This window comes from Psammomys obesus, unplaced genomic scaffold (genome assembly GCF_907164565.1).
Source record: "Psammomys obesus unplaced genomic scaffold, mPsaObe1.curated_primary_1811, whole genome shotgun sequence".
NCBI lineage: Eukaryota > Metazoa > Chordata > Mammalia > Rodentia > Muridae > Psammomys > Psammomys obesus.
Window position 1 is genome coordinate 22,257,452 of NW_026596109.1, and position 21,219 is coordinate 22,278,670.

Below are 21,219 nucleotides of genomic sequence, written 5' to 3' on the forward strand. Positions count from 1 at the left end.
TTTCTTTCTTTCTTTCTTTCTTTCTTTCTTTCTTTCTTTCTTTCTTTCTTTCTTTCTTTCTTTCTTTCTTTCTTTCTTCTTTTCTTTTCTTTTCTTTTCTTTTCTTTTCTTTTCTTTTCTTTTCTTTTATCTTATGATTCAGGGTAATCGGTTGTAAGAGTATAGCAAGGCGTTCCGAGCTATGATAAGGTGGTTTGGTAGTTAGGAACATGAACTTGGATTCAGATAGCTGAGGTTTTCTCTTTGGTTAGTTAGGCACAGTGTGGAGTTTGTGTTGAGACATAGAAACTCTAGCTGCTTCATGAGGCCCCTCTGCTCCTGTTCTGAAAGCCGCTCACCCCTGAAGGGTGATATCGTTGTAGACATAGTCACAGCAGTGTAGGTTGCTTCTCCCCGTCCTCCAGTTAACTGGAATCAGCCGTAGCAGAGGTAGTGTTTTTTGAGCAGTGGGATTTGAGGTCTCGTTCTGCCACTAGCTCTGGGGTTGGGGGCAAGTTTGCTTGGCCTTCCTGAACCTCATTTTTCTCAACGTGAGAAGCCAGGAAAATTATAGTGATACAGCTAAGGTACCTGGGCTGGTGAGAGGGCTCAGTGAATTTGGCGGTGCCTGCCGTCAAGCCTGACGTCTGAGTTCAGTCCCTGGACCTCTTGAGCATGGATGGAGAGAAGCAACTCCCACCATTGTCTTCTGACCTCTCCCTTTGTGCCTTGGCTGATGTTCACGTGCATTGCATACAAGCAAATCAAGTCTTGTTCTGAGACTGGCCTGGAACTTGATGCGTAGATCAGGTAGCTCTCACATCCACTGCCTCCACCTCCAAAGTACTGGTGTTAAGGTCCGCGCCCCCATACCTGGCTAGTGTAGGTCGTTCTTTCAAAGTTAGAAATAAAATCTGATGACTGGATACCCTGCTCTGTGGCATTTAAGTAAGATGTGTTCGTAAAGTTGATGACCTACTTTTTCATTGACTTATCTCCAATAACCGGAGTTTAGAGGTCTCCCTCTCCCTCTCCCTCAGAGTTGTTAGGCTGCTGCACTGTGAGCTTGTAAAAGGTGAGGCGATGAGCGCCCCTGGGAGCCCTGACTAAGCACCCAGTGCTCAGAAGCATTTACCACTTCGTGTCTGTGAGTGAATTATTTCAGAAGCGAGAGCACGTTGCCAGTTGCTTTAATTGCGTGCTTCATTCTGGCCGTTTAAACCGCTTCATGGTGTAACCCTGCACTCAGCTCTCTTGGGTGTTAGTGGGTGCTTCTCATTCTTTAAATGCAACTTGGGTGATCCTTTTTTTTCCCCCTAAAAGGATCTTTTTTACTTACATATATTCAAGATACCGTGAAGGAAATCACTGCAACAACTTCATTTCTACCCTTCTAGGAGCTCGTTTCTGCATTTGAGCACTTCTGCAATGACCAGGAAAAATATTTCTGGATTAGGCCACAATGCCGCCAGTGGGTCTGTCTTAGAGGGCGCCTGACAGGTAGAGCAAGTCTTTGGAAGACCAGGCTTGATATCACCCTGTCTACTCTGGCCTCTCCTGTGACCAGCTTTTGCCCAGAGAAGCTGGCATGTTGTTTCTGGCAGTGTTTGAGAGGCGGTGGCTGCTCGTGGCAGTGGAGTTTGCAGGTAGATTGCTGTGATGTGGGCCCTCCCTGTGCCACTGGGTCTGAGGCGTGCTAGTCAGCAGTGCTTTCTTTCACATGGTGTTACGAGAGACATTGGGGGCAGACCAGAGAGTCCTCCCGAGGAAGTGGCTGAGACCACGCTGGATGAGTAAAAACACTTCAAGAGCAGAGCCAGCAGCTGGAGGGCTGAGGGATGGATGCAGGAGGCTCCAGCTGGCAAGATCGGGAGAACACCCTCTCCACACCTCAGCTTTGGAGAACAGGGAAAGTGGCTGATCGTGGGAGATTGGGAAGTAGTGGAGAGCCATTGAATGTCCTGCAGCTGTTGAGGAAGATGAGCTTGAGGCAGAGAGGTGACTCAGAGGCCTGGTATGGTTTGTGTCCCGATAGGCAGTCTGCTTCCTGTTAACACTGCATGTGTGTTCGTTCTTGCAACCGGAGGGCTCCTTTAACAAACGGAAATGTCTGGAGGCCACTTCTCTGTTGGAATATGTTGGAAGTTCTAGGGGCTCTAGAATATCTACCTTTGTTCCTCTTTCCTTCCCACTCTCCTCGGCTCCTGTTCCCATCACTCCCCTAAGGTGTCTTCCCTGCCCATCAGTGTTTCTTTGTTGCCCTTTGTTGGCCATATTCACCAGCCTCTGTTCTAGGCGCTGCATGTTGCTCTTTGTTGACTTACCTCCTTGGTTTTGGGAGGGAAGAATTGAGAGCCCCAGGAATGGGCCAGGGTTAAAGTGTGTATTTCATTTGACAGAGATGAGCGGTGAGGGTGAAAAGGCCAGCTCATTGTGGGGTGAGTGGCATCTGGAAATCTTCTGGAAGATGTGGAGGAGAGTAAGCCCCAGGCAGGGCTGATGGCGTAGTTTGGAGTGGTGCCTTAAGAGGGTCTCAGTGACCCATGTGTCTGCTGAGAGAAAGCCCAGCAGCAGACGTGGCCCCGCTCTGCCAAGGGGACTACTGTTTCCTCATTTGGCCAGGATCCACAGCTGCCAGAGTCAGGAGAAAGAGGAGGCATGGGGGGGAGGGGGAGGGGGGGGATGGGGGGGGGTGGGCCTGTAAGTCAGCAGAGCGCAAGAACTATGCCAGTCTAGCTGGGGAGGGGATTGGGAAGGTCGTGCAGGGCTAGGAGCATGGAGAACATGCCTGTGTCTCCAGAGCACAGAAACCAGGATCGCTGTTTGATCCCGACCCCAGGGGAGCAGTGTCTCCTGCTACCAGAGTGGGTGTCTAGGACAGTGGCCTTGGGGCAGGCAGCATGATTTTATTGAAGGTGGTTTTGCTCTGGGACTGATGACAAGCATCTTGGTAACCATGGCAACTGGTTCAGGGTGGTGTTTCTTACCCTTCTGCCAAAAGCAGAATAAATCTTAGGGCTGGCTGGTGGACACAACTTTAATCCCAGCACCGGAAGCAGTGGCAGGTGGGTCTCTGAGTGGTCTGTATGGGGAGTTCCAGACCAGCTGAGTACATAGAGGGCCAGCCTGTCTTCAGTCACCCTGTGCCACGCTCACACACAGGTGGGCGGAGTGACTGTGAGTCTGTACTGGGAAGGCGCCTGACATTCTGACAAGATTCTGCGACCCCCAAACTCCACAGTTACAGTTCATGTTCAGAGTTTTAAGAAATTGTTCTTTGAAATGCACTGCTAGTTTGTGTGTGTGTGTGTGTGTGTGTGTGTGTGTGTATGCATGTGTGTATGCATGCTCTCTGCTCTCGTGCGCACACGTGCCCACACACATGCCCTTAAACGAGCCCTTTAGGTCTGGCCTTAGATTGTCAAGGGAAGCCCAGTGACATTTAAAAATCAAATTATTTGAATTATTTGCCTCAACACCAAAAAGGATCAAAGTGCATTTATAAACAGATGCCAGCCTCTGAATCTTTGAGCTCTGTAGGGGAGAATTTAACCAAAGTTGAAAACACAGTAGAAAATAAAGATACATCAATAAAAACATGTTAAAAATCCACCATGACAGCCACTCCCGATGCTCTGCCCATGCTGTGCTCCCGTGCCCTGGGCTCTGTAGGACCAGCTGGGTGCAAGCCATCTTACCCGAGGGAGGCTTTGGAGCCCCGGGGTCTTGGAGCTGCGCCCCATGAGCACTAGCTGCACCCTGTTTGCTCCGGTAGGTCACCATTTCACAATTCCTTGCCACGTGAGGAAGTGTTCTCTTCAAATGAACTTAAAATATCTCCCATGAATAATCCTATTTTTAACTGAATGTTTTGTTTTGAGTTTTTGTTCTCAAGGTTCTGTTGGGTCGTCTACTAAAAAGAAAAAAGAAAAGGAAAAAAAACCTCTTTATAATGGAAAATTTCAAATCCGGTATTGTGGTGAAGCTCAGGGGCAATCCTGCTGTTCTGGCCCCGCCCTGCCCATATCCTGTCCGCTGTAGGCTCCGAGCAGAAGGGAGAGGGAGTGTCCCTGGGTAGGGCGGGGCAGGTAAAGGCAGCCAGTCCTGGAGGATGGCTTGTTGAGCCCTGACTTCCTATAGTCTGTTGGGATTGAGGAGCGAGGCGGTGGGAACTGCTTGTTGAGAAACTGGGTTTCCCGTCAGCTGCACATTGTGCCTGTGTGTTGAATGAACACTCATTTTTCCTGGCAAGTAGCCAGAGAAAGATACATCACTGTTCACCTCGTTAAATATGTAGCCATGGCCGAATGGATGAATGATTTCTCCACCCCACCTTTAAACAGGGCATTTGGATGAAAGGCCAAAATGTCACTGTTTTCAGGGTGTGTTTTAAATCTATGTGCTTTATTTTAACATTTAAAAAACGTAGCGGAGACAGTCCGAAGGTGCCTCTAGGTAAGGAGCTGAAATCTAGGCAGCACCGGGAGGGTGGAGAGGACCCACGGATGGGGGAGGGCGGCTTGTTTGTGTTACCCCAGGACCACACCTCTTACCACAGAGGAGAGGTGGCGCTGCCGAGGTTGCTGCGAGCTTGGGAAGAGTGATGCCTTGCTCCTACTGGGAGGGTGCTGAGGTGGAGAGGACAGTCTGCCTCCCTGGGCTCAGAGCCAGTCCCAGCTTGCCTGGAGCCATTCTGTTTGGCAAATAGGTCTGCCAGGGAATGTCCATCTGGGGACTAGATCTTCCTTTAGAGGCATGGCTCCTCTCTGTGGGGCGCTAGGTACCAGAGGAGGAGATTATACAGTGCCCATGGGGAAGGCGGGGATTGAGCCTGGCTCTTGAGGGTTGGGCTAGAACCACAAAGCAAGAGACCTTCTGTCAAGGGCTTTGAGAGTGGCACTGCCCATGTGAGAATGCTTGATGGGCACAGGTGGGCATTTCCCATCTACCCTGCTGCTCCCGACTGCTCCATCCTAGGGGCAAAGGGCTGAGAGCATTTGGCCTTCTACTTCCTTCTGCCTCGTGCTTCTTTGAGGGAACCTCAGTCAAGTTTCTGATCCCTAAAGTGAGCAAGGAGCCGTTCCCCTGGCTTATGCATTCTCTGGACCCTTGGTAGACTTATGGCTAGGAGGTCCGCTCAGCCGGTGCCTGAGGACTTAAGTGTTATTTTAAGTAAGCCTGGACTAAAGTTGTTATACCAAGTAATGGGTTCCATTGTTGCCATTTTTTTGTTTGTTTTCCCTTGCTAAGAATGGATCCCAAGGCCTGGGGCATGCCAGACGAGTGCTCAACACCAGGCTGTGCTCTGGTCTCCACACCTAGGGTTCTGTTGGTTTTGTTTGACCCCTGGCTGCCCTTGAATATACTGTGTGGTGGAGAACTTCTGATCTTGCAGTTTCTGTTCCTTTTGGGATCATAGGCAAGCACCGTTACACCTAGTTTGTGTGGTGCCGAGGTTCAAATGTAGGGCTTTTGGCCATCTGGGTGAGCATGCATCCATGTACCAGTTCTCACGTCTGTTTTTAGAAGAGTCAGATAGCGGTCGTCAGACCGCAGTGCAGTGGGTCCAGGAGTCCCGGAAGCTCTCGTCTCTGTGGGGTCTTCTTCACAGGAACCTAGGACACCTTCTCTTTTGGGGAAATGTGTCAGCGGAAGCGTTCGTCCTAGCAGTGGCGAAGTTGAGACTTCCCAAAGCAATTTATTAGGTTACCAAAAATAAGCACAGCGGATGCCATTGGTATAAGTTTAAATATTTGCTGAAGTTACAGGAGAAGATAGTTATTAATGAGCTCCGTCAGTCCCAACTTACAGCGCATTCACAACGTTCTCCTGAGTTTTAGAGGTTGTCTTTCATTCTGGAAGGGACGACGGGTGTAAGCCTTCATATTTGTAGGAAAATTATGGCGATGTTCCCAAACTGCATTTCAGAGAGCACAGGAATTACCGAATATAATTTGTTAGAATTGAGAAAGACAGTTTGTCCATAGAGGACGTGCTGAGAACACCTTAGATTTGTGTTTGCTTGTTTGGGTAACCCAGGTCTTCATACACCCCGGAGAGCCTCCTGATTCCCAGGTGATGGAATTACAGGAGCATGACACCACGCCTAGCCTTACATAGATGATGTCCATTTTAACTTCTAATTTTTTTTTTTTTTTTTTTTTTTTTTTTTTTTTTTTTTTTTTTTTTTTACTTAATATGTCTGTATATGCATGCCACAGATGTGGGTGCCCACTGAGGCAGAAGCTTTGGATCTCCTGGAGCTAGAGCTCCAGGGTCGTCAGCCCTCCCCATGTAGCTGCGGGGGACCGAACCTTGGAAGAACAGCTGATGTTCCTAACCACTGAGCCATCTCTGTATGTCCCTTAACTGAAACTTTTTAGAAGATGTACTTTTTTTTTTTTTAAGTGTGTGTGTATGTATGAGTGTGTGCGCAAGCGTGAGTACGTGCACTTTTGCCCCGAGGGGCTAGAAAAGGACATCAGAGGCCTTGGAGCACAAGATGTTGCGGCTGGTCTGGTAGTTGCCTTTTAGCATGTGAGTGTGTAGAATTGGGCAGCCAGCCCTCAGCCCACCTTGACAACAAGGTTACTAAACCAGGACCAGCGCCCTGCTTATTTCCCGAAGCAGTTACACAGTTCATATGCTGGGATTCTGTTTCTAGTCCAGGACTGTAGTCTATGCTTGTGCATTCTTATTAATTTTTAATTGCCTTCTTCCTCCCTTTCCCCATCCCTTGGGCCTGTGTTTGTTTATAGACCAATTTAATTGTGACTGTGTCCTGAGAGGTATTTTCAGGTATCTCTACTGTCTTTGAGGGTGCTGTTGGGTATAGTGAGGTATTAAGGGGAGAAGATTTTGACCTTACTGAAGAAGAGTGACAAGGACTGGCAGGTAGCTAAGGAGTAGAAGAGAAATCGGGGCCCCTCTGTGAGATTATCCAAGAGTGATTGTCTCAAGCAGCTTGAGAGACTTGATCGGACAGAGTAAGTTTCCCTTACAGCTCGGAGTGGCTGGCTGCACCTGCTTGTTACCTCAGCACACCTGGGAGGTGGCGTCCTTAGTTCAAGGGGCTCAAGGCCATTCACCCTGTGGGGAGTTCAAGGCCACTCTGGTTTCAGAGCCAGTCTGAAAAGCGACAGAAAAGTGTTCCTCCTATTTCCTTCCCTGTCTTGGAGCCGGATGTGTTTCTTAGCCTCATCTTTGTGGTCTGTGGAGTGCAGACTGACTAGGATAAGAGTGCTGGTGTCCTTTCAGATCTGTTACCACAGAGTGACAGGTCAGGTAAATGTTCAGGAGATGCCAAAGGAAGAAGTAATAAAAGCTGTTCCAGAGTGGGTGAGAGGATCAAGAGGTTCGGGACAGCGGGTCTTTGGGGGTTGTTTTGTCAGTGAACTAGAATTTGTAGACTGTAGAAGAAGACTTGGTCACCAATAATTCTCACTGCAGATTGATAATGCATGGGCTCTCCCTGTGGATGATGGCAGCACAGTGAGCCCTGTCTCTGGGGACTTCGGTCCTCTTCTGTAAATGAGGTGATGACCTATAAGGAAATGTATATGGATTCCTGGACTAGAAGTTCGTTCCTCTCTGCCGTTGGGCTGTGACCCTGTGGGAAAGTGTATGCGTGCTGTTGGGAAGATAGTGAGTGCGGTGCCTGCTGCTCTTTCGCCTTTTCTGTCATGTGCTGGTTATTCTTGGGGCAGCAGAGACTGGGTTGTGGCCAGACTGGTTTCCTTCTGTCGGGCCCTGCTGCTGGAGGTAGCTGAAGGCTGAATTTCTAACAGAAGGTTTGCAAGAACATGTTTGTGACTCGCTTAAGCCTTTGCCAATCTTTCATTCCTTAGTGTGAATAAGTAACCAATCAAGAGTAACCCCTGAGTCCTAGAACACCCACAGGGGTTCCGTCCATGGCATGAATCCTGGCAGTTACCAGACCAGTGCAGTTGCCTCAGTCCAGAGATTGGCCATTTGCTATGTGCTATTTCTTTCTCAAGTTGACTTTAAAAAAAAAAAAAAAAAAACAGTTCTTGGTTTTTCTTAGAATTGCTTATGCCCCTTCAGGTATCAACAAACTTGGTGATTTAAAAGCTGCTCTCCGTTAGAGAATCCTGTCTTCTTTGTTGATGGTAGTAGACAATACAGGAGCACAGACTCTGGGTTAGGTTCAAAGGTCAAAGCTCAACTCCACTGTGTTTAGCTCTCTGTTCTCAGCCTAATTGTTTCACATTTGGGAGCTGCTTGTAAAACTAAATGACGTGAGAACACGCTGACAGAATGATGGGCAAAGGACAGGGTAGGAAACTTAGGAAAGAAGCCCATGCGAAGATGGTAGATGAAAACAGAGGCCTGTTCTTTCCTGGTGAAGTTAAGGACGGTGGAAAAGTCAGGGCATGACCGTGTGTGTTCCTGGGAGTACAGTGACGGGGTCAGTGTGACCTCCCTCTGGCGGGTGTGGTCACAGCACCAGTCACAGCACCTCCGTGCCGAAGGACCTCAAACGTGAGCGCTCTTGCCATTTTCCTGCAGCATGGGAAGAGATAGATGGCACGCTGTCACTGTTGCAGTTAGAGGCCTGTCGGAAGGCCCACGCTGTTGGTTACCAGCGGGCAGCCCTCTGTGGTCAGGAGCACGCAGAGCCCCGAGGACACCGTGCCTCAGCCAACCCGAAAGCTATAGACCAAGTTGGCGCCCTTTGTTTTGTTGTTGTTGTTGTTATTTTGTTTTTAATTCATGTTGTATGTGATGCGGCTGATGAGGTGTGAGAGAAAACGTGGTCCTCTAAGCTGTCTGGCAGCCCAGCGGCAGCACCAGCTGGGGTAGCCCTCGGCGGCAGGCTTCTCTGACTAGGAGAACCCCCGGATCCACCAGCTCTTACCTGCAGCATGGTGGTTCCAGAGCCCACCTATCTGCATTTGCTCTGTGTTCCCACCCCAGTTCTTGCGCACCCTGCTGCTCCTCGTGCTTCTAAAGTTAGCCCAGCTGCACAGCCCCCCCAAGTCCTGTCTTACCCCCTGCTGTCAGTTAACGCTGTGCCTTTTGTTGTCCCTGCCAATTCACTGTGTGGAGCCCCTGTTTGGTAGCCTCTTCCTTTAGCTCCAGCTTGAAGGAACAGTATCGTTGTGAGCCATAACTTTGGGTTGATGGTACAGAGACTTTCAGCTTGCACTGGTTCGTTGGTTACTTACCGCCTCTCTGCAAATGCACCTGCTGTTGCCTGACCTCTGAAAGGGGATCTGGGCCCTTCAGCTTTTTTCCTTTATTTTCTTCATAGTTGATGGCTCTTACTGTGCTGGTGGGCTCTTGCGTGTGAATGGCAAATGTGTGGTTCAGTCTGTAGAGTATGGGCTGCTTTTCGCGTGCTCCCTGCTGCCAGGGCACAGCCTGGTCCCTGGCACCTGGCAGCGGTGTGCTCTTCATAGTTTGCTGCAAGGCTGAGACAGTGGTCTGCACCCAGCCCTCGGCCTCCGAGTGCACATCCCTGGCTCCTGTGGTGCTGGCAGTGAGATAACCCCTGAGCTTTGTGCTGGGCACTGAGCCGGCCTGGGTGCGTGTACTGACCTGCTGTCTCTAGGAGAGGGAAGGCTCTTCAGTTCCTGCCTCCGGGAGCGCTGTGGTGTTTCCTGAGATTTCCTCTCGGCCCTGACCTTGACCACGGTTTCTGAAGCCCAGGACTCCTAACTTCAGAAAGTCTTTGCTTCCTGTTGCCCTTCAGTACGTGATAGAGCGAGGCAGATTTATGAAACATAAGTACTTTGTGTAATTCACCATCCTACATGTATGCGACTTTTCCAGTATCTTTTTCAGAAAAAGGCTGTATGTGTTTAATTGGTCCAGTTACTACTTTATATTCGGTGAACTCGTCAGCAGCTGAATGGTGCCTCTGAGGCATGGTGTCTTGGTGTGTTATGGCATCCGAGACCTTGTCTGGACCAGGTGCCTGTATGTAGGCCACCCTGACCAGGAGAGGAGGGTGGGGACCCTGAGCCCTAGCTCAGGAGGGGCCCCCCTGTCAGTCATTCCTTGGCTTCACTGCATGCGCAGGGGACTGATCAGATTGGGAACTTGGCATATGAGCGGCGAGCTTTGGGTTCTTGGGGGTGGGTATGGGTGCAAGTCTCAACTGGAGAAGAGACTAGGAGATATAAATGACCAGACAGAGGTGGGAACCCAGGCCGTGACCCCTGGCTGAATATAGAGAGCAGGAAAAAGAAGCAGAGAAAGAAGTTCCGGGGTTTTTCCCTGATGCCCAGAAGCAGAGACACTGTCTGTTAGACATCCTGAAAGTGTCCAAAGCTAGTTTCAGGAGTGAGAAGTGTTAAACTTGTGTCCTCCCTTTTGCAGGTTCAGTGGGTGGATGAACATTTCTTAATCAGTGAAGAACAAAACTGGAGAAATGTGCTGTATTTAGTATATGGTGCCAGAAGCAGCCCCAGAAGAGAGCTGTTGAATGACATGGCATGGTAGAGAATAAGCCAGTATGTAGATTGTATCAGCCCCGTTTTACACATAAGGAAACAGGCTTGAGAGGTCAAGTAAATAGTAGTTTCGTTCTGATTATCCGATGGAAGATGTCAGACTGGTTTTCAGCCTGAATGTGGGTCTAGGCTTTCTCTGTCTGTTAGCCTTGTTTTCTTTTGGTGGGGGTTGTTTTGGGGAGACATGGTTTCTCTGTGTAGCCCTGCTATCCTGGAACTCATGTTTAGTTGAGGCTGGCTTTGGACTCAGAGATCTGCCTGCCTCTGCCCCCCAAGCACTAGGTCTACAGGCATACGCCCCTACCTACCTGCACTAGCCCTGTTTTTAAATTGCATAACCTTTCCATTGAGGACTACAGTTTTTTCCAGCTTTATTAAAGACAGGACAAGGTGACCTGTTGTTTATTTTTCTCCTTTTCTGAATGGTCTGCATGTATTTAGTTGAAGGATAAATACAAGGGTAGATTTGTTTTTTGTTCTGTGTGTGGTGCTGAAGCTGGAATGCAGTGCCTTTTGAATGCTGGGCTAGATGTTCTGCCACAAGATAAACCCTAGCCTAGCCCTGTGATTAGTTTTATTTAAATGATAAATTCCATTTGAGCCAATCAGCCGTAATGTGTTATAGAGGAGGAGTCTGTGAGGATCAGAACAAGCCCTGCCAGACCCTTTGATCTGTACTTCTGCCTGTGGGGACATGTGGCTGGATAGAATTGCTGGAAATAGTTTTCCCTTTTAACTTTGGACATGGAGGGGAAAACTAGTAACCAGGCACCCAGTTCATTAGACTCAGCCTTAGTTCTGTGGCTTGTAGACAGAAAGCATTGGCAGACATGCTTTCCTAACCTAGTGCCACAGGGACTCCTGGGGTCCCCTGCCCAGCCTTGGCAAGAACCTACCCAGGCATCTTGTACCAATTAGGGTGAAACTCTAGGAATGGCCTAGACCTTCTGGTCCCACTGATCGCCCTTCTTGGTAATCTGCCATCTGCCATTTTGCTGGAAGCTATTCTTTCCACAGAACCGCTGAGCTGCAAACTGTCTACCTCTGCATGTTTGAGCACGGCCCAGGAAAGGCTGGCAAGGAGTGGGCCGCAGATGGGAGCTAGGGAGGTGAAGGTGTTAGAGCAGCCAGGCTCCCAGTGTAGTGGGGCAGAGGAATGGACAGTGCCCACTCTTGGGAGGGGCAGCAAGGTCAAGCTTGCTTCTTCCTCCCATTCTCCCCGAGACTGGTTGGATTTGACGAGCAGTGAGCCAGGCTCCATTTAGAGGCCTCTAAGTCATTCTCCTGTGTACAGCCAGGAGCTTGACTTCTAGCCTTGCCATAGCAAGATTGAGTTGGGTGACTGGTCACCTTTATTTTATTGCAAAGGTCCTGTCTTTTACTCCTAATGTGTGTTGGCAGAATTTCTGTTGCTGTGACAAAAATTCTGTGCTAAGTAGACTTGAAGGTGGAAAAGCTCATTTGCCCCATGCTTTTGGTCCTTGGTCACTCTGTCACGTTGCATTCGGGCCTATGGTGGCCCAGTACATCATGGTGGGAGCAGTTACCTGAGGGAACCAGTCACCTAATGATAGGCAGGAAGTGAGTTGAAGAAAATTGGGCCCTGGTTTCCCAACTTCCTTCCGCTAGGTGTATCTATCTTCTGGTGGTGGCAGGCCTTTGAAGGATGTTTAAGGTCCAAGCTCCATCGCACCTTGGCATTGGGCCAAGTGCATCTTGGAGCAGGCAGGTTTGGTTGGATGTGTTGCTGGTGTTTTCCCGGTTGGCTGTTGCTGGGCATCCTTGTCTGAGGTATTGTCTTTGAAGGAGTCATGGCTCAGTGAGAGTGGGTTGTCGTGGCTACCCTGGTCAGCTTCAGTGTCTGCTGGCTACTAACCTGCTTACGTGTTCGCGTATCTTTCAGAACTGAAGGAACCTCTTAGCAGCACGCACTTCGTGGCTTCCAGTGTTCCAGTGAAACACTGCGTTGTCCACTATTTTGGAGCCGTAAAGGAAGGAGTCTGGGTGGCCTGTGTGTGTAGCTGCAGAGCCTTTCTTTGCTCCTGGCTACAGTTAAGGCGACTGGGTGTGGTAGTGTGTCACACTGTAAGTGGGTAGGCTGGAGGCTAGGGTTACACAGCTGCTGGTTAGTGCAACAGAAAATCTTAAAATTGGTGACTTCTGACAACCGTGTTTTATATGGGGGGGAAAAGAAACTTAGAAAACCAAAGTCAAGAAAAAGAAACTGAGAAACTGTGACCCCCAATGGCTGGGTCACAGAGCAAGCTGAGGGTGCTGCTTCCGGCCTCATGGTGTGTGTGGTAAACCTTCCTGGATTTCCAGGGCAAGTCTGCCCTACCTCAAATCTTGACTCCCAACATTGGCCAGGAACTGGGGAAACTTACCTCATTTACAAGATGGCCAGCATAGGAAATATTTTGCCTGAATAAATGTTACTATTCCTACCTGTCCCTTGCATCTGATTTTTAACTTCATGGTACTTTTGTGGGCCGAAATGTATATTTTTAAAGTAATTACTTATGTTGAATAACGAAGTGAAAGAATTTAAAGTTACTCTAAGAGGATTACACTGAGAACAAGACTAGCACTTCGTGGTTCCCTTCATCACGACCCTGTGTTGAACCCACCCCAGCCATTGGATAAATAGCTGCATGGGCTATAGTCTGCCGTGGGCAGACCCAGTCTTCCTAATGACGGGCAAGATGTGAGCTGAGGGAAATTGGGCCCCGGTTTCCCAGCTTCTTCCGCTGGGTGAATCTGTCTCCCGAAGGTCCAAGCCCCATCGCACCTTGGGGCTGGGGGAAGTGCATCTGGGTGCAGGCAGGTTTGACTTGGATGTGCTGCTGGCGCTGCCCTGGTTGGCTGCTGTTGGGCATCTGCTACGTGGCCAGCGATGAGGTGAGCATGTAGAGTAGCTTGGTGGGTTTGCCAGCTCCAGGCCACATACGCAGTCATACTTGACTTCTGGGAGCCTTTCTAAAAGGTGGCGTGGCACCCGGAGCTGGTGTGGGCAGAGCCATCGGAGGCTGTGGGGCAGGCTTCAGCGCCCCATGCCGTCTCCAGGTAAGAATGGAGCGGGGCGGCATTAAGGCGCCTTCCACAGTCTGTTACGGTTGGTGCTGTGTGTTCACACGGCTTAGACACGGTGAGCATGCTTGCTCATCACCTTCTCGCCCCAGGATTTTAGGTGCAAAATAAAAAAGGAAGTTTGTTTGTTTGTTAAAGTCAGCTGTAGTGTTGTAGAAGGCAGAAAAGTGTTCTTATCTGGTTGGTGGTGGTAAATTCCTTTTTCCCAGCACTGGAGTTGAAGGCAGTAGGACCTCAAGGTGGAGTTGGAGGCCATTGTGGTTCCAACACAGAGAGTTCCAAGACTACACAGAGAAACCTGAGTGTGGGGGTCTGAAAAGTGTCCATCCCTGTTGGAAGAAATGAAAAAGGCTAAGATTCTGGTGTTTGCATATAGGATTTTTCATTAAAATTCTGGCCATTTCTCTAGCTTTGGTGTATTTCTTACATTCTTTTTAAGCAGTGTGACTTCCTGAGGGGGGGAGGGGGCCACCAAAAACCACGAAATGGACTTTATGTCTGCAGTGGGAATTGCTTAACTACTTGAGAGTTTTTCCCACAGTTTTTTGTTTGTTTGTTTGTTTTGTTTTTTAATGGGCTCTTTGCCTTTGTTATTTCCCCTTCTGTGAACTTCACTTGCTGTCAGGGTCTAAAAGCAAACTTCTCATAGTGGAGTCAGCATCTAGGTCACAAGTGAACGATGACCTGTAACCCTGAGGGTATGTAGTTGAGAATCTGGGCTTTCTCGCCCTCCTCAGGTAACTCAGGAAGAATGTCTGTTTGAAATTAGGGCGTAGGTTCCTCCAAGCCTTTGGGGACTTAGGGTCTTCCAAGAAAGGTTGGCATTTCCTGAAGGGACCGGCAGCGAGCTCTCTGGCGCTCCCACTTCCCTTTCTTTGAAGGCTCCAGGCTTCCAGCCTTTTCATTCTAGAGCCAGCCCCAAACCTTCGCCAGAATCAGGTACCCTGGGAGCCAGCTCACCCTCGACTTTAGGCAATAGTCAGCCTCCACGACATCCCTCTTTTAACTCATAAAGTGGCATGGTGGGCACCTGGCGGGTGGGGCTGGGCTGGGCGGGATGGGGTTGGGGTAGTAGACAGGAGATGCGCCATAGACTGACCCCTTGTACAAGCACAGTGGAGACGATGGTGCTCCTTCGGAGCCTCAGGCATTCACGTGTCCGCAGGGCTCAGTGGGACGGGTGGGGGTCAGTGGCTGGGTGCCACCTGGGTGCCAGGGACAAGTGACCACAGCCTGGAATTCCTGACCTTCCCTTCAGCCTCTTCCGGCTTCTGCAGTATGTGCACAGACACACACTCGGGCAAAATGCTCACAAATAATTAATGAAATAATGTTTAAGAAAGGATTGGCGGACTGATGAGAAGTGTCACGTGGTTCTGACGGGATTGCGTTAGTTCCCGGCCCCCACAAGCTGGGTGTCTGACGAATGCGTTGGTTTACCTGTGGTCATTTCCCTCCTGTTTACACTGCATCTCAGGAGAATTGGCTCGAGAATTTCGCAGCCTGCTGTGCTTCTGTTTTCAGTAAATGGTTGTCTTCTGTTTACTGGTACCTCATTGTTTTACTAAGTTGAAATGTAGGTCCACTGTTCAGCTTGTCTGTAATCAGTGTGTACGGCTGCTCCCAGCACCTTTCCAAATGTTTTCCTCATGAAACTTTTCCTTGTCCATTCCCATGCTTGTCCTTGTTGCGTCTTGCAGAGGAGAAAGAGCCCGAGACCAAGAGACCAGGATTTCTGGGGGAAGCCCACTCTGTGTGTGTGTGTGCGCGTGCGCGTGCACATACGCCTGCCGCAGCGCGCATGTAGAGGACGAGAACGGATACTAGTGCTGGTCGTCCCGGTCTAACCTGCTTGCTAAGGGGTGCCGGGGGTGGTGCTGCTGGGCCGAGAGGTCTGTGGGAGCTCGGCATCGCACACATGCAGCTCACACGTGGCCAGAATCACGTCCTCTGCTTGCCTGGCGAGCGGTTCACCTCAGCCCTGGGCAGGGCCCTTGGTAGCAGTAGAAACTGATTTAAAGAGAACCAGTAGCCAAGATTGACTTGGACTCCCAGTCTCCTTCCTTTCCCTCAAAGTGCTGGGAATAAAGGTGCACACAGCTCGTTGGGGCCGTCTCCTGTGCTCTAAACCCCTTCCTTTCCTTACATGCGGACTGCAGTGTAGACACTGCAACACTTGTTCCGCTTTATCGCTTAAGGAAGAATGGCCCAGGGGGGCGTCCGCAGTGTTGGCTGGTACAGGCAGGTTTGCTTTCTCTTACACACTTACTTTTATTTTTAATTGTGTGTGTGTGTCTCTTTCTCTGCATCTATGCATACAGTGTGGGTGCCTAGTGCCTGAGGGGCTTCGGATCCCTAGAACTGGTTGTGAGCTGACATGTGGGTGCTAGGAGCTAAACTTGGGGGCTCTGCAAGAGCAGCCAGTGCTCTTACCTGCTGAGCCATCTCTCCAGCCCTTCCTTTGTGTGTTGGCTCCACACTCTGGAAGGCTTAACTGTAAGCCGTCTGTGGGTTTGTCAGTACAAACTACTAACTGTATTACAAGAAACACAAAGAATCCTTCAATTCCTGTGAACTGAATTGTCCATAGTGGAATGGTTTCACAGCGTTCTCGGTGTGACAAACCCCTTTTCACTCGGAGCTCTCTGTTAGAAGCCAGTGGACCAAAAGTAATCCACTAATTTTTATTTTATTTACACTGGTAGGTTAGGAAATAATTCGGGGTTGGGTCTGCATTTTTAAAGAAATAAATTCAGAGAGAAAGACAGGGCACTCTGCATAGTGTAACAGGTAAATGGAGAGTGATGTTATGTGCGTGCGCCTGTGCGTGTTGAATCACAGAATTAAAATTTGTTGTTGTGAATCATAGGCCAGTTAGTGTGCAAAGCACTGACTTGTCTGTATCTTTTAAAGAATAATAGTTAATCAATCACAAGGTTGTTTATTTAGTGATTGCTTCCGTCTAGAATAGCAGTGGTGGCAGCTGTGGCTTACACGGTAATTGCAGTAGCCAGGCATGTTTCAAAAGCCCTGTCTACAAAAATTACATATTTTATACAACTATCCTGTAGATGGAGAGTTTGAGGCTTAATTTAAGCCAGAGCAGGCGAGTCCTTATTCTGAAACATTTCTTCATAGGAAGACTTTTTAAAAAATAAAGAATGGGTTTCACTGTGTAGCCCTGGCTGACCCAGAACTGGGGGCTTCATCTGCCTCTGCCTCGAGTGCTGCAGGTAAAGGCGTGTGTCACCACGCTAAGCCTTCATGGAAGGACTAAAGAAATAAAACGGTCTAAAGTATGCGTGGGAACCAACTTGAGAGTGAACTAATGTGCTTCCCTTTCTCCGGTTCCAGATATGAGAAATGAGTGTTGGACGCCGGAGACTGAAGTTGTTGGGAGTCCTGATGATGGTCAATGTCTTCATTTATTTGATTGTGGAAGTCTCCAGAAACAGTAGTCAAGAAAAAAATGGAAAGGGAGGAGTGATCATACCCAAAGAGCAGTTCTGGAGGCTCTCCAGCCCTCCCCGGGCGTACTGGAACAGGGAGCAGGAGAAGCTGAACCGGAGGTACAATCCCATCCTGAACAGGCTGGCCAATCAGACGGGAGACCTGTACACGGCTCCCAACGCAAGCCACCTGAACTACTGCGAGCCGGACTCTGCGGTCATGACAGCTGTGACGGACTTCAACAATCTGCCGGACAGGTTCAGAGACTTCCTCTTGTATCTCAGATGCCGCAATTACTCACTGCTCATAGATCAGCCGAAGAAATGTGCAAAGAAGCCCTTCTTACTGTTGGCGATTAAATCCCTCATCCCACATTTTGACAGAAGGCAAGCGATTCGGGAATCTTGGGGCAGAGAAACCAACGTGGGGAACCAGTCAGTGGTAAGAGTCTTCCTGTTGGGCCAGACGCCCCCGGAGGACAACCACCCTAACCTTTCAGACATGCTGAAGTTTGAGAGTGAGAAGCACCAGGACATCCTCATGTGGAACTACAGAGACACGTTCTTCAACCTGTCTCTTAAGGAAGTGCTGTTTCTCAGGTGGCTGAGCACTTCCTGTCCAGACGCGGAGTTCGTTTTCAAGGGCGATGATGACGTGTTTGTGAACACTCATCACATCCTGAATTACTTGAATAGCTTATCCAAGAACAAAGCCAAAGACTTGTTTATAGGAGATGTGATCCACAATGCTGGGCCTCATCGGGACAAGAAACTGAAGTACTACATCCCGGAAGTCTTCTACACTGGGGTCTACCCACCGTATGCAGGGGGCGGGGGCTTCCTGTATTCCGGCCCCCTGGCCCTGAGGCTATACAACGTAACCGACCGGGTCCACCTCTACCCCATTGATGATGTCTATACTGGAATGTGCCTTCAGAAACTGGGCCTTGTTCCAGAGAAACACAAAGGCTTCAGGACATTTGACATTGAAGAAAAAAATAAAAAAAACATTTGTTCGTATGTAGATCTAATGTTAGTGCACAGCAGAAAACCTCAGGAGATGATTGATATCTGGTCTCAGTTGCAAAGTCCTGACTTAAAGTGCTGAACTACAGGTGAGCTCCGTTTCACAAAAGGCCTAGCCTGACTAGTTCCTATGTTGTGCTTTCACGGTAGGTGATCGCTGTAAGAAGCCGTCAGCCTTCTTGAGTAGGTAGCACCCGGGCCTCCGAGCCCTCGGTCCCACACCTCGTGATGAGAGAAAGCTGAAGCTAAACCACCACAGTGGGATGATTGCTCCTGGGCCTTCCGCTGGCTGCCAGTCCTCAGTGTCTGATTTGTTTTCCTTCTCCAAAATCATATTTAGAATTCGACCAGGAAGGTCTTTTTTTCCTTGTCCGTGGTACATTCCTGTTCCCGTTATAATGATGGACAGATACACCAGGTATTTATAAACCTATTGGCTTATCAAGATTTTGTAGGGCATGACCTGGTGTTTTTGTGAAATAGAATTATATTTATTTTCATAAGATTTTGATGGATTTTAAAAGTTGTCTACAAAGTGGACTGATGTCACACGTCCCTGTCACCCCAACAGTATTCGCCTCGTTGCTAGAACCGGTTACTCCCTGCACGCAAGCCGTGCTGCAGGCGCAGCTCATCCTGTCTGGGACGAAGGGGGTTCTCTCTCACTTGTGTTTGGCTTCCTGGCTGGCATCATGGTAGTTAACCTAATTTTAGTATTTTGAAACCATGAGTGATTCCCTAACGGCCACCCCAGTGAAGACTGAAGAGGCCGACAGAGTGGGTTTGTGAATGTTCAGGGGGACCAGGGGAGCATGTGTGACTGTTGAACTTGAAATGAGAAGGTAGAACTTGCAGGCATTTTCTTAAGGGTTCGTCGGTTTCAAAACTCCGGGGCTCTTTACTCGCCACGTTATCGCTTGTTGCTGCGGTGACTTTCTCCTGGGTGGGGCTGCTTCCCTGTCGGCGTAGAAGTGCCTGTGCTTTTATTTATTGTTCGGATCAAAGACCAAAACAGTTTCTTAAGAAATATTTTGTGTAATATTTTATTTGTATACAGTGTTGTTTGTGAAATATTTAACTAGAGCATGACAGTTTATTTTTCTCGTTTTTTAATTAGTTCTTTGAGAATTTATACAGTGCATTTTGATTGTGTTCCCCTCCCCCACGTCCTCCCAGATCCAGCCCCCAGCTGGATGTTTTAAATGCGAGGCTGTAACATGTTAAATAAAGTTAACTGTTATTTTTGAATTTTAAAATTTGGATTCAGGGGGTTATGAACTGCTAGAGTTGATGAGTTCCTGCCAAATTATTGCTTATACCTTCTATCCTGTGACATGCTCTCTTGAGATATTTCTGTGTTTTAGAGGGTTCTCATCTGTGCTACAGGGGACTGGGAAGAAAGTGGAAATAAAGTGACTGTATTTTTTAATCGTCATGCGTCATGAGTACTAATCTTTCTGTTCTTGCTTTCCTGTGTTTGACTACGTCCTCCCTGGGCGCTCTTTCCCAGAAACCATTACAGCAGTCATCACCCTATCAAACTGTCCGTGGGCTGGCCATCACAGCATCTCTAGTCTCAAAAGTGCTTCCGAACGTTGAGACGTAAAAAAGGTGTTGTGTCTTCCTGGCAGCTGCCCTATCCTAGCCAATGCACCGTGGTTTGTTTACTTGTTTTTGGGGGGTCTCTGTGGAGTCCCGCTTGGCCTGGGAACGGACCGTGTTGACCCGGCTGGCCTGGAATGCATTCAGCGCCTCCTCCCTCTGCCTCCAGAGCGATGGATTTCAAGGTGTGCAGTTCAGCTGTGAGCCTCCCGGAGCCCAGGCCCCGGCACTGCCACCCAGTTCTTGCAGTCTCTTGCTCAACGTGTGCACTCATGCTCTTCACCACGCCCTCCCCGAGGGTGACTCGGCCATTTTACTGACTTGAAGTGAATGACCCAGGTCTGCAGCACCTGCTTCTGTCGCCGTTTTAGAGACGGGAGAGGGATACAGAGGGAACACTCAGGTGCCGTCCTTGAGGCTGCTAGTGTTTGGGTGTGGCATGGGAGGGAGGCAACTGCCCTCCGCGACTGGAGCTCTCAGAACCCTGGCCGGGTGCCAGAGGCACCCCCAGTTTATATCTGAAGCCTAGGAGGCGGGCAGCTTTATAGAGGGCACAATTTTTCACCAAGTATGCATACTAACTTAAAAGAGAAAAAAAAGACGACAGGGTTACACAGCCACTTCCTTCAGATCTGCTGCAAGAAGAATTTGGTCGAACCATGACAAATGTTAGCTTTATGGGATTTTTATTTAATTGATGGTCTTTCTAAGTGGCTTGAGGTGGCCTTAAACTGTTACCTTCCTGCCTCAGTTTCTCAAATGCTCAGGATACAGGGTGGGGCACCAGGCCTGGCTGGAGTCAAGGCCAGTCTGGTCTATCAAGTGAGTCAAGTTAGCCACAGCTAAGGCTACACAGAGAAACCCTGTCTTGAAAAACAAAACAAAGCAAATAAAAACCTTTATAGAAACCGGGGCGTGGTTCATTTGTTGGAGAGTCACCTACCGTGCCCAGAACCCTGGAACCAAACCCGAGGACCACATAAACTGGGGATGAGGTATGGTGGCACAGGCCTGTGTCCCAGCACTCTAGGGGTGAAGCGGGAACAGCAAGTTCAAGCACATCCTTGGACAACAGGAAGTTGGACAATAGGGTGCATAAGAGCCTGCCCTGTTCACCTCATCGACACAAAAACCCATCTTGTTGCCTGGCTGCTTGCTCCATAGGAGTCCATTTATGAGCTCATGGGAACATGAATTAGACATGACAGTATTTAATAGTTCTCTTGTGTTGCTGTTCTTTTCATGGGGGAGAATACTAAGTAATTTTGGCATGTTATATGAAGAACTCAGTTGTGTAAAAAAATTCATAAGAAGTCTTAAGAATTGTTTGTCTTCCACCGTTACGTGGCTTCCAGAATTGGACTCAGGTTGCCAGGCTTGCATGGCAAGCGCCTTTTTCCAATGAGTGATCCTCCCTGCAGGAAATGTTTTGTATTCAAGGATGTGCACGCCAAGTTGGCTTCTGTGCTCAAAGACTGCAGGTGGGTCTCATTTCGTGTAGCCTTGGCTGCCCTGGAACTCACTCTGCAGACCTTTAAACTCAAAGACCTGCCTGCCTCTGCCTCCAGAGTGCTGGGGTTAAGGCATGAGAGTGTCTT

General features: G+C 49.0%; 1 protein-coding gene across 1 annotated transcript in view; it reads left to right on the forward strand.

Annotated features, from left to right (window-relative positions):
* The window catches only part of B3gnt2 (UDP-GlcNAc:betaGal beta-1,3-N-acetylglucosaminyltransferase 2), a 23,318-nt gene extending 3,870 nt beyond the window's left edge, over positions 1–19,448 (forward strand). The window contains exon 2 of the mRNA XM_055629066.1: positions 16,899–19,448. Within this exon, the coding sequence (XP_055485041.1) occupies positions 16,908–18,101 (1,194 nt within the window). The 5' untranslated portion in view covers positions 16,899–16,907 and the 3' untranslated portion in view covers positions 18,102–19,448. The remainder of the gene's footprint in view (positions 1–16,898) is intronic.
* Positions 19,449–21,219: the final 1,771 nt, after the last annotated feature.